Genomic DNA, 12,760 nt, shown 5'->3' with positions numbered 1-12,760 from the left:
TGAGAAGTACGTGTTCTTTTCTGAGACAACATTGTTAGTAGTAGATGGAAGGAAACACCCGGACATGGGATTTCGGGTGATAAGATTTAGAATTGGTAACATGGGACGATCATTCAGTCACGTTCGCTTTGTGTGCGGTCAGTATCAAACAATGTTTATCTATATATTGCTTGATCAATGCCAAAAAATCCAACATTTGATGAAAAATCGATTGATAGTTTATTAATGTTTGAGCTGTTATCGGTGTTTTTTTTAATCCAAATATCCAAATATTATGTGAGAGATTTGGACATCTTATGTTTTTTTAGGCATGGTCAAGCGAAGTCCTTCGTCCACTTCGCGGTTAAATCAGAAAAATTATCCACTGTTAGTTTTGACGCTATTTATGAAAATCACGCATAAAATTTTAACACTAGAATATTGGATTTGGCAACCAAGCACAATTTCTATTCCGAAGGGTATTGAAAGCTTTGATATTGATCTCTATTATTGGCTCTCTGAAGAACCGTTTGTTTTTGGACATATATGCTGCATCATGTGGCTTTTCTTCAGCCTGTCTCGGCTCATCACCGATGCCGGCCGGTCTCGGCTCGACTCTGCTGCTACTGCCGGTATCTGCTCAGCATTGCTGCTTTGTCGGGTCTGTAGGGTGGACTGCTGCTGTACTGGCTAGGTATCGGCTGATGATGGTGACTTCCATGGTGTCGAGCCGAAAAAGCGGTCGGTGCAGACTTCATTCCCTGCTAAAAGGTGTGAGTGCTGTTCAATCGATGATGCGGTTGCTTCGCTTGTCCCGGTCAGAATGAAAGGAAAAAATCGCGTTGCGCTATTTTATGGCTTCTCGGCAGACCCAGCGGCTGCTCATTCGCTGGTGTCTGCACCAATGAGAACGTGGTAATGGAATGATGCAAGAGTTATGCGGTACCCATATTTATAGGTTCCCTTGATCTCAATGTTTTTCACTGAAAACAGTCTCATGCTTATTGAAACAAGTTTTTCGGGTCTTATCAAGCATGGACATGAAAGGCATACTTACAATCTGTCGATTGAGGGGCTTACCGCAGAAATTCGTCCATTGAGACGAACGCTATTAACGTTTAAAATCTTTCAACACAGCGTAACGCGGTCGATTTGAATATTTTGGATTGACACCCGGTATAGTAAAGAGAGACGTAAGTCCTACGTCAAAAAAATAAACAAAAATCATGTCAGCACTAGAAATCTTCCAAGAGGCAAGAGCGAAGGAAAGCTCGGCGAACGAATACACCCCCGGAAATAATTATAAGGCATTCGCTGATTTTCATACAAAATGGTCATGTTTGAGTACGACCAAAATCTCGAATTCTAGAATTGATGACATAATTTGGCGACGATTTTTTATAACGTTTGTTTGTTAATTTATTTGTGTTGTTGACACGTCGTCTGCAATCCGAATACTAGAATCGTACTGAATCGCACTGAATCGTACGCTGCTTTGAAATCAATGAACAGATGGTGAGTCTGCAAGTCGTACTCCCCGAATTCATCAAGGATCATCCGCATGCTAAACATTTGATCCGTCGTTGATCGGCCCTCACGAAAACCTGCCTGTTATTCACCGACGAATGACTCAAGCGGTCTCAGTCTGTTAAACAGGATCCGCGACAGAATTTTGTACTCCGAGTTCAGATGGCGATCCCTCTGTAATTGGCACACTCTAGTCTGTGCCCTTTCTTATAGATTGGACATATGAAGGCCATCCATCCAGCTGGCAGGCAGTTCTTCATCCTCCCGTATTTTCTGGATAATGTGGTGGATTGATTGATGGAGCTTCTCACTTCTGTGTTTGAGAAGCTCGACCGGGATCTCGTCCTTTCCAGCAGCTTTACTGTTTTTCAGCTCGTTTAGAGCCTTCTTTACCTCGTCCAGCGTTGATGGTTCCACAGCTTGATCGTCGCCGACTATGTCCATCCTGCTCCTTAATACACCTTCATTTCCACCGTTCAACAAATCTTCGAAGTGCTCCTTCCACCTGGCTGCCACCATAGTCTTGTCTGTCAGCAAATTCCCCTCTCGGTCGTTGCACATGGCGGGCACTGGCGTAGTCTTATGCCGCGCGCCATTGACAGTTGCGTAACACCTCCGCATATCGTTTCTATCCATGTTCTCCTGCGCTTCAGCTATCACACTCCCTTTCTGTTGCCTTTTTTCTTGCGGTGAATTCGTTTCTCTTCTGCCCTTGCTGCCCCGTCACTCGCTGGCACTCCTCATCAAACCAACAATTTCTTTGGCGTCGCTGTGCAGTGCCCAACACTTCCTGCGCTGTTGTAGTCACAGCTTCGTGGATATTTTCCCACAGTCTGCTGACGTCGCCAGATCCGGTGGCATATCCTATCCGCTCGTCCAGCTTCTGGTGGTACTGTTCAGCAACTCCTTCCACTACAAGCGTTGGATATTGAAACGCATCGTTCTGTTGTTTCGTGAATTTGTGACGCTGGAAAGTCGCGCCCGAATTTGTGCAACTGAATGACCTTACATCCAGAGATGTCCCTCACAGTTGGCAAAAAATCTATTCTTTTATTTTTCACATTTTTAATCAATAAAATAAAATTCATTCAGTGAGTGTAACTAATAGATGGATATTTGAGTTTTCGAAATGTTACTTCGATGTAAAGATTGTCATCGGGGGCAAATGCGTAGATCGGAAGAGAATGTTTCTTTCGTCTTGTCATTGGTACGGAAAGCCTTCATTCCGCTATCAACGATAGTGGTCTGCGACTTGTAACATTTGCGGCTGCTAGAGGGATAGCATTAAGCAGTACCTACTTCGCACGTAAGAATATCCGCAAACACACCTGACAACATCCGAGTGGAGACACTTGCCCAGTGGCAATGCAATGCCCACAGATATACCACGTGCTGCTCGACGGACGACATTTCTCGGATGTTATAGATGTAAGCATAGATGCCTTACACAGTTGGCACTCTCCGTAGGCCTTATCAAGGCTTTCATAGAAATCATCCTTCACGTCATCAGGCTTATCGTTCGTTGGGGCATAGATACTGATTAGGCTATAGTTGAAGAATTTGCCCTTCATTCTCAACACGCAAATGCGGTCGCTTTCACCGGATAACACGCTTCATCTGCTTTCCGATCACCATGAAGCCAACTCCTCGTTCTGCTCTGTCACCGCCGCTATAGCAGATGTGGTATTTGAATGAAGTGTTCGCTATGGGATTCACCGCCCGGAATTCACGTTCTCCAGTTTTTGGCCACCGTATTTCCTGGATTGCTGCCACACTCACGCCAACTTGCTGCAGCTCACGAGCCAGGAGCCGAACACGTGCGGGTTCATTCAAAGTTCTCACGTTCCAAGATTCGACTTTCCAATCGTTGTCTTTTATTCGTTGCCGGGTCTGTTGCCGTTGAATCAATCCGTTTGCTCTACTTTTGCCTTTCTTGGTAACTGTAGAATCTTCGGTAGGCTACCTTACCAGGGCTGCGCTACCTACATCGCGTTGAAGGGGCTGCCTTCTCGATGCTGACACGATGCAGCATGATGTGCACAGTTTAGTTTAGAGTCCCTCGCTGGCACTCGGACGATGATCAGCCGCCCCTAACATGGGGAACAGACGCTGTTGTGAGCCACTCCTAACATGGAGAACAGATGCTCGATCAGATATGCACCTCCGGAGATGAGCAAATTCCTCCTTCCCTGTTAGCACACGGCCAAAGTTCCCACAGGGGTTGGTTACCCGATCTTCCCTAAGGTTGCTCGTATCCCGGCCAGCACCACGAAGAGGTAGGGATAGGAGTTGCTGGGTAAGAGGCTAAGTACCGCGAAGTGGGGTCTATTTTATTACTTCAGGTACGCGAAGTACCAATTATAAGCTTTACCCAGCATTTGCCGTGCCATTGAACGGGTAATATGGTCCAAAATGTCCACCCGTTTGGCCAAATGACGTTTTCGACCGGATAGCCTTTCTGCCAAACGACCATTTAGGCCTTTTGGTCTTTTCGGCCAAAGAACCATTTCGGCAAATGGTATTTTTGGTAAAATGGCCTATTTGGCCAAATGACCAGTTCAGCCGAACGACATTTATAGCTGTATGTCCATTTCAGCTATATGAGATTTTCGATCAGATGGATTTTGACCTAATGGTTTGTTGGGCCAGCCAAATGACATATTCGATCGAACGCATTTTGGCCATGTGGCCTTCAGTCAAATGATCTTCCCGTCATTAGGCCAAAAGTTTTTTGTCAGAAAAAAACTTTTGTTCGAATGACACTACCCGATCAGGAATACATAACAAAATTATAACTCAATTCTGTCAACGGTTGTTAATTAAAACAACGTGTGTTATAATTAGATAATTCGATAAAAATGTGTCTCCGGCCAATTTTATTTCATATCAAAATTATAACAACATTAGTTATGTATATTTTTTTGATTTGGAAAAAAGCGGAGGTAATCACCTCCAGTATAACTTGAATCAATGTTCGATGTTAATAGCTAGTACAAAGTTAATTGCCTACATTTTGGATGAAAATCCGGCGTTGTAGCGTACCACATTTTTATACGTGATGTAGGCAATTACCATGAAAGTAGATTTTTGTACCTCATAATCATATCAACGGTTGTTATAATGTTGAAATGAAGGTAACAACCTCTGATATAATTATGTTACGGCTAGAGGGAATTTTGATATAATTTTTGTTATTTTAACAACTAACCAGCCAATTTTATAACACATTTTGTTACATTATTTTTCTGAAATAAATAACTGTTATAATTTTGTTATGCATTCTTGACCGGGTAGGATGAATGACATGTTAAGCTGAAATTCATCTGGCCGAATGAAGCGTTTTTCCGAAACTATTATTAGGTCGAAAATGGTTTGACCGCAAAAGTGATTTGGCCGAAAGCGACATACATCCAAAAGGTATAGTCGGCAGAACTGGTTACTTTTTCTAAAAAGTTGTTTGTCCTAACAGTTCATTTGGCTAAACAGGATAAAAATGTTACAGCATATATGATGTAACAAAAAGGCTCCGTTCGATTCAACTCACTTTTCCATCACTTTTTAAAATTACAGGTCGTCGATACTATGGAGCTTCTTCTTCTTCTTCTTATTGGCATTACATCCCCACACTGGGACATAGCCGCCTCGCAGCTTAGTGTTCATTAAGCACTTCCACAGTTATTAACTGCGAGGTTTCTTAGCCAGGTTACCATTTTTGCATTCGTATATCATGAGGCTAACACGATGATACTTTTATGCCCAGGGAAGTCGATACAATTTCCAATCCGAAAATTGCCTAGACCGGCACCGGGAATCGAACCCAGCCACCCTCAGCATGGTCTTGCTTTGTAGCCGCGCGTCTTACCGCACGGCTAAGGAGGACCCCCTATGGAGCTTGTATTCAATATTGCATACAAGAAAAAGTTGGATATAAAATTAGATACTATTGAACACAAAGATAAGCATTTAAATATTTCCATGGCGTGTAATTTTCAGAATTTTTAACTGTGTGAGATTGCCGTTTGCACAAGAAATTCGTTTGACCAAATTTCCATTTCAACCAAATGACCACTTCGGCCAAAGGGTATTTTTGGACAATTGAGCCATGTAGCCTATCGACCTTTTCAACGCGAAATTCTTTGGATTTCAGCGAGTAATGATTCGAAAGTATTTCTTAATTTTCACGGAGAGATGTTCTAAATTTCAACGGAATTGTATGGAATTAAAAAAATATCACGAAAATATCTCTGGAGTTTCAAGTTGTTCCATGTCCATATTATTAAGGTTGAAAGATTCAGAAACATATTCTACAGATGAACAAAAACATATTCTACAGATGATGAGTTTGAGATTCATTGAAAACTTTATTATATTTTCAAAACAATCTCACTGGCGTGCCGCAAAACCTATCAGATCGACAAACGCCTATCATTCATGCAGTCCCGTTAACTGACATAATTTTCACCGAATCGCAGTGTTGTGACGAAGTCGCGAGTTGTTGACAAAAGTGATAGAGGCAAAAACAGTCTCAAGTAGGAAGATAAATGCCCTGGTAATGAAAGAACGAAAACTGATTCACCAACCGGTTACCAGAGTCTGAACTTCACCATCACAGGCCGGCATTGTTGTCCACTAAAGGTGGTGATAGCATTTTATCGATGTTGTTCGTTATGCCATTCAGGTCCATGATTCGCAACACGCTTTTCGAGAAAATAGGTCACATTTCTTTTTTGGTTTTACCGAGAATCCTAGAAAATGTTGAATTGACTTTAAAAGTTAAGTATTCTCGAGTTGTTTTAATTTTCATGTTTATAAACTGGTATCGATCACTTGAAACATGTTGTTTTGAATAGGCAAATTTAAAATAAAAAAAAAGCGTGTCAAAAGAATAATTAAGATTTCAAATTATATACCTCACAATAAATAGTTTTAACACTGAACACGAATCTTCTCACATATACAACAGAAGTAATCGATTCATTGACTTTTCCTTTCGGCTAAAATGAGAAAGTGCCCGCACTGACCGGAGACTGACTGCCATGTATTTATTATCAAATGCTTGCATAATAATTCAGGTAAGAGTGAGCACTGGATGAAAACCCCGAACCGTCCGAAATATAAAACTCACATCCCATGGAATTCGAAGTACACAATGGAAACCCGTTGACCGTATCTTCACGCCTCAAGCACCGGTGGAGAAGATAGCGAAATTTCATCTACAAATTTCGTTCCGTCATAGGATTGGTTATTTCACGGACTAGTCGGTAATCGCCAGGGCCAGCAACTCTGGGCTGACCGCGCCCGATGATGGACGCTGCACTGGACCTTATCCAAAAACCCAAAAAGAAATTGAAAGTAGAAATGATTGAAGACAATTACTGTCGATTGCTTCCTCATCATCGTCGATTCTCAGCGAAAGAAGCGAAAATGCATCCGCAGGGTGAAATAAAAATAATGAGCTTCGGTAAGGGTGTGGGTGATCTTAAAATACATATTATAAGAAAAAGGAAAGGATTGCAGACTAATCATAATCGAGTGTACTTGATTGGATACTGGTTAAGAGTATATGCCAATTGCTGTCAATGATATTCAACGAGGAAAATCGAACAAGAACCATTAGAGTTATCATGGTCAATTGGTATATGTACTTCGATGTCGTTTTTGCATTTTTTCGCTACTTGAGGGTTTTTTTTATATTATATCCCTTATTAATTAGTAATCGCGGTGATATGGAGCATGATGATTCTACGCAAAAGAGAGTTTTTTTATGGATTGACTCGCATGGACTAGATTGAACATCACGCAAGAGTTAGGGAATACTGGGAAGACTCATTCAGAATGCTGTAGTTTTGAATTACTTAACATTTGGTTTGTATTATCATCGGCTTTCAAATCCACTAAGTTTGATCACAATACTAATTTTATTTAGAAAGTTTATTCTTATTACGATATTGTTGAATAATGTTGGATGTCCACTCACCTTTCCGCCGCTTTTGGTACGGGTCATCCACGTGCCGCTCGTTGTAGATGACCGAATGGAACGGCTCGTCATGCCCGTCAACGCCGTGGTGCAACGGGTGCGTATCCGGGTGGGAACTGTTCCGGAAGTAGTGTTTCGCCCGCTCCACGAAGAAGCTGTCCTCGGACGATATCACCTTTCCCTCGAACACCCCATCGATGATCGAACCGAACACGTGGCTGTCCGGGTCGCCCACCAGTTCGCCCTGGTAGAGGTGCGAGGTGTCCGCCTGTACTGAACCGCTTTCGGTGTGAATCTGCCCGAAAACAATGGGGTAAATTATAATTTTTTTTCCTAACTTGCAGACGCAAACAAAATCGTACTCACTTCTAACTTATCGCTAAATGTACTGAGATCTCGTCTTAGCCTAATGTTAAAATCTCTTCCGTGCGCCTTAAACCTAAAATATACATGATGATCTTTGGTGACCGATCGTTTCGCCCTACTGTGACTAGCATGCAGATGTTTGTGGTCGTAGTTGAGTGTTTCATAGTGGGATATGTATTCGTTGAGCGGACGTTCTGAAACGAGAGATAGGAGAAGGAGAACAATGATTAAAATCAATTGCCATAAAATTTAGACGAAATGGGTGGGGACGTTAAGTAAATGGCAAACCCCTTTCATCACCAACTAAGCTAATCGACGAACGACGAATCTGACCAATTGAGATTCTCAGCATGTCGCGTCGGTGATTCGAAGGGTTCGTTACGCCGTAGTTAATTCAATTACCGTGCCAGCTAGTTATACGAGGAAAGGGACTCATTGGCACCGGATAATGGCATCGTAGACTAATTTCCGGTCATGAGCGGGAGTTTACCTCCGAGAGATAAAAGGGACTAACGTTTCTGTATAAATTGACCCCAGTAGAAGTAGTGCAGCAATGCGAAGCTTGGTTTTGATTCATCTATGACGCGGCTATAAATTGCGTCTGGGTGCATTGTATGTGCACTCGGGTAGATAAACAATTGTTGCAACGTTTAGCAAATTACATATGCCAACAAACAGGACCCGTACCCTCCGGCACTGCGTTGTATTTTGTTTGGAGTCGTTCAAACTTTCCCCGCTGCTGAGCAGAGAACCATTTTTACACATATATGAAACAACGACCGGTCGGTCGGTGAACGCAACGATATGCTGATTCTGACACATTGCGTTTTGAGTGACAAGCCATGGACCAAATTGTGTGGCGCGTGGAAAAGCAATTAGAATAAATAAGTTATGGGTTCTGGGGTTCTGTTTGTTCATCGTCTGGACCCTGCGGGGTCGCAGTGCCCATGCAATTTGTATATGTGGTGACGTTGGATGGAAAATTTGATGTCGCGTCGATAAAGTTGGAGCGCAGAATTTCGGGAGAAATAACTGATTTTTGCACGTCTGGCTGCGGCTCGGTAGCCAACGAAGATTTACTTCGGTGGTTGGTTGGAATGCAATCAGCGCTGATTGGGTCCATGCAAATTTGATTGAAGCACACACGCGAAGTTGAATTACACATTCGGTTAGTGTGATTCAATTAACGACTCTCACTACGTTAAGTAGATGCTGGTCCCCATTTCAAAACGATGTTTTGATAGATGGATAATCAAATTTAGTCATCTTACAAAAACACTTCCACGTTCTAGATCACCCACTTTTGATTTTAAAATGGAAATACAATGTTTACCATTTCTCCTCTACCCACCCTTATCACCCATACCAACATATACAAAAAAAAAATGAACAATCCACAAATATAAGCCCCACCATCGTGGCGAATCAGAGACGGTAATCTCGATCCCCGGAACAAACTTGCAACTCCAGAACAATATGACGACAGTTCCGTTCCTGAAAATGTCAACTCACCCAACCTCTCTTCGCCTACCAAACCAGTTCCATACTATAGCGAATCGTGCGGAAAAAGTATAGTTGCATTTCTGTTATTTTTCTTGTCCCAAATAATAAGCAACAACAACAATAAATACAGCATGTATGCCAGTTGACCGACTCACATAGATGATCTGATCATCCTAGTGGCCAAAAATTGTAAAAAAATCGTGAACAAATATAAAAAATAACGTGAGCTGAAAAAGACCGACACATTTTCAGTAAGGACAATTTAATATTTTACTTGACAAATGGAGTTTATTTCAAATCAACAATAAACATTAATAACGGCCTTTCTCGTGCACTAACTGCGAGTAAAGGCTATATATTCGCTCCAAAAACAAACTTTTTATCGGAAGCCCATAGTGTTATATGCATCATTCGACGCAGAATTCTGTACCATTATTTCTTATTTTTTACACAAAAAGCGTGCAAAAGTCTCGCAAACTTTTCAGGCACTTCCCCTGAATCGATTTGCTGGCACAAGTATTCGACGTAAAATCCTGTCCCATTCTTTCCTATTGAATGTTATGGCCTAAATCCATTTTTTACGCAAAAAAGTGTGAAAAAGTCTCGTCAGTTTTTCAGGCACGACTTTTATTCTATTACTTTCTATTTGAAATTGGGCTGATCGGACTCTGGACTCAGAAATGATGGCCAAAATACATTTTTTACGCATGAAAAAATTAAATAACCCTCACCAATTTTTCAGTACTTACCATTACACAATTTGCTCTCAACATATTGCGTTCAACGGAGAATTTTGTCCCATTATTTTCTATTTCAAAACGGGCTGATCGGACTATGGGATCAGAAGTTATGACCAAAATACATTTATGCCTTTCTCGTACAACAATGTTGTACCAAAAGGCTATATCTAGACCAACATGTGAAAAGGGCGTAACAGCCAAAATTTATTCCTTCTGATTCTTTGTCCACATATATAGCTATATATGTAGACGAAGAATCTGGACAAATAAATTTTGGCTGTTACGCCCTTTTCAAATGTTGGTCTAGATATGATCACTGGTCCTGTGCCACTGCTTCTGCCTTATAAGCAGGAGATGAAGGGTTCGACCCCTGGGCCTTTCCAAATTATTAGATAATATTAGATAATTCCGTAATCATATATCTCAATCTCTTTGCAAATCAAATTCTCATTGCTAGCAAGTAGAATTCTGTATATAGAATTGCTATAACAAGCTGCCAACAGTTATAACATGCTATGGTTACTTAGTAGCAGTTAATAAAATGTAAAAATAGATTGGTATTCATTTGTACCCGCATACGAATGTTATATACACCCAACCAGCGGATAGCAGATTTTAATACAGTTCTGCATAAGAACCTTACAGAAACTGTATAATAATTGGGCATATACAATTTCGGAAGATTTTAATACAATTGCTGTATTCAAATAATACAGATTTGTATTATTTTAATACATGTATTTGTATAAAAAGCTTACAGAATTGTATATGCCCAGATTTTATACAATAATTGTCAGATTTGTTTTTTGGGTGTATGGCTGCTATTCTCATGCAGGCCATCCCATTACAATTCAGCTCAATAATTCCTTATTACTCTAGTACTTCTAATTCTCAATCATATATTGCCATCCCATAGATCGCATCACTTACCAAAGTGAATCCAGTTAATACATCCATTAATACTAACACAATATCCTATGCTGAGACGATCATGGAGATGCAGAGGTATGCTCGGTCTCTAGTAACAACAACAGTTGAACTAATAATCCTTCCTTCCCTTGATGATCGTAAGGACGTGGTCGACGCCGTAATTGACTTAGTAAAAATGCAATGAATTTTCGAAATTTGCACATTGATAATGATTGCTAGAAAACCCAAGCTTAATTCAATTGGTTCCCTATGCAATTGCGCAAGTTCTATTCAATCAAGGAGTAGCAACTACGAATTGTACGGCCATCCTGCTCATGCTGATTTAACTTCAAATATGATTATTTATATTTAGAATCATTTCATAAGAGAATATGTACAAGATACAGTGATGACCAGAGTTTCGTCTTCACCTGTTCAACCGACATAAACTGCCGCTAACCGCAAGTCAGACTTATCTGTATATGGACGCCATATCCAGATAAGTCTGACTTGTGGTTAGCGGCAGTAAAGTTTTGATATGATTTTTTTCACGATCTAATTTTGCAACATTTTTTGTATATAATTTTATGCTCGGAAATAATACTCAAAACAACTAATGTTTATTATAAATTATTTCAAGAATTTGGAAGTTCAAAGAAGAATTATTCCAAATATATAGTCTATATTTCAGTCAATAACTTAAATTTTCCAGCGCTAAGCCATTGATTGCTTCATTTAAAATGAGCGTGAAAGGCATCATCAACGCTAGGAGGATTAATCTAGATTTTTTTTAAATGAATGTAAAATTTCTTCACTTGTTGTATTAATCCAAGCGCTTTCTGCAAAGGGATGGGTCTAACCCTCTTTTTTATGGCCTATGAAAGATTTCAGAATGCAAAATTTTCCGAGCATATTTTGAAGATTGATATTAATCAGGACTCTGGATTAACCAACGGAATACAATTATTGTTACGAATCTTCTCAGAACTCTGCAAGTCAGCATCCTTAAGAAAACAGATGAGGACGGGGATCCCGTGTTTTTTGGTATTTGTGACACCGGCACAATTAGTGTTCTACTGAGTTGTAGACACAATAGACTTCACAGGATATACGACAGGAACTCCCACGAAAATTATGTGAAACCTGCATATGGAGCCGGCAAATAACCTTCTAGAAGTGGTGCCCTTAACTTTACGGAGTGAGGATCCCAATCTTCCGGGCTCTGTCGCGCTCGGTTCCACCCACAAACATATACTTTGTCTTTGACGCATTCACCACCAGGCAAACTTCTGTTGCTTCACGTTTCAGGCCATCTTTGCAAATGTTTGGCCAACAATGTCCATGTCATCCGCGAAACAAATAAATTGACTGGATCTGTTGAAAATCGTACCCCGGCTGTTACACCCGGCTCTCCGCATGACACCTTCTAGCGCAATGTTGAACAACAGGCACGAAAGTCCATCACCTTGTTTTAGTCCCCGGCGCGATTCGAACGAACTGGAGTGTTCGCCCGAAATCTTCACACAATTTTGCACACCATCCACCGTTGCTTTGATCAGTCTGGTAAGCTTCTCAGGGAAGCTGTTCTCGTCCATAATTTCTCATAGCTCTACGCCTCTACAGCCTTGAAATCAACGAACAGATGTTGCGTTGGGACCTGGTATTCACGGCATTTTTGAAGGATTTGCCGTACAGTAAAGATCTGGTTCGTTGTCGAGCGGCCGTCAATGAAGCCGGCTTGATAACTTCCCACGAACTC

General features: G+C 41.0%; 1 protein-coding gene across 8 annotated transcripts in view; it reads right to left on the bottom strand.

Moving 5' to 3' along the window:
* Positions 1 to 12,760, bottom strand: part of LOC134213552 (disintegrin and metalloproteinase domain-containing protein 10) — a 260,648-nt gene that overhangs the window by 42,173 nt on the left and 205,715 nt on the right. For all 8 annotated transcript variants that reach the window (XR_009979479.1, XR_009979480.1, XM_062692694.1 and 5 more), the window contains 2 exons: positions 7,850 to 8,043; positions 7,484 to 7,778 (listed from right to left, as the gene is read on the bottom strand). Coding sequence is in view for 6 of the 8 variants with exons in the window: in XM_062692694.1 (XP_062548678.1) it covers positions 7,484 to 7,778; positions 7,850 to 8,043 (489 nt within the window). In the remaining 2 variants the exon portion in view is untranslated. The remainder of the gene's footprint in view (positions 1 to 7,483; positions 7,779 to 7,849; positions 8,044 to 12,760) is intronic.

This window comes from Armigeres subalbatus, chromosome 2 (genome assembly GCF_024139115.2).
Source record: "Armigeres subalbatus isolate Guangzhou_Male chromosome 2, GZ_Asu_2, whole genome shotgun sequence".
Taxonomy (NCBI): Eukaryota; Metazoa; Arthropoda; class Insecta; order Diptera; family Culicidae; genus Armigeres; species Armigeres subalbatus.
Note: the sequence above shows the minus strand (reverse complement) of the source record. Positions and strands in the feature narration are given on the sequence as shown.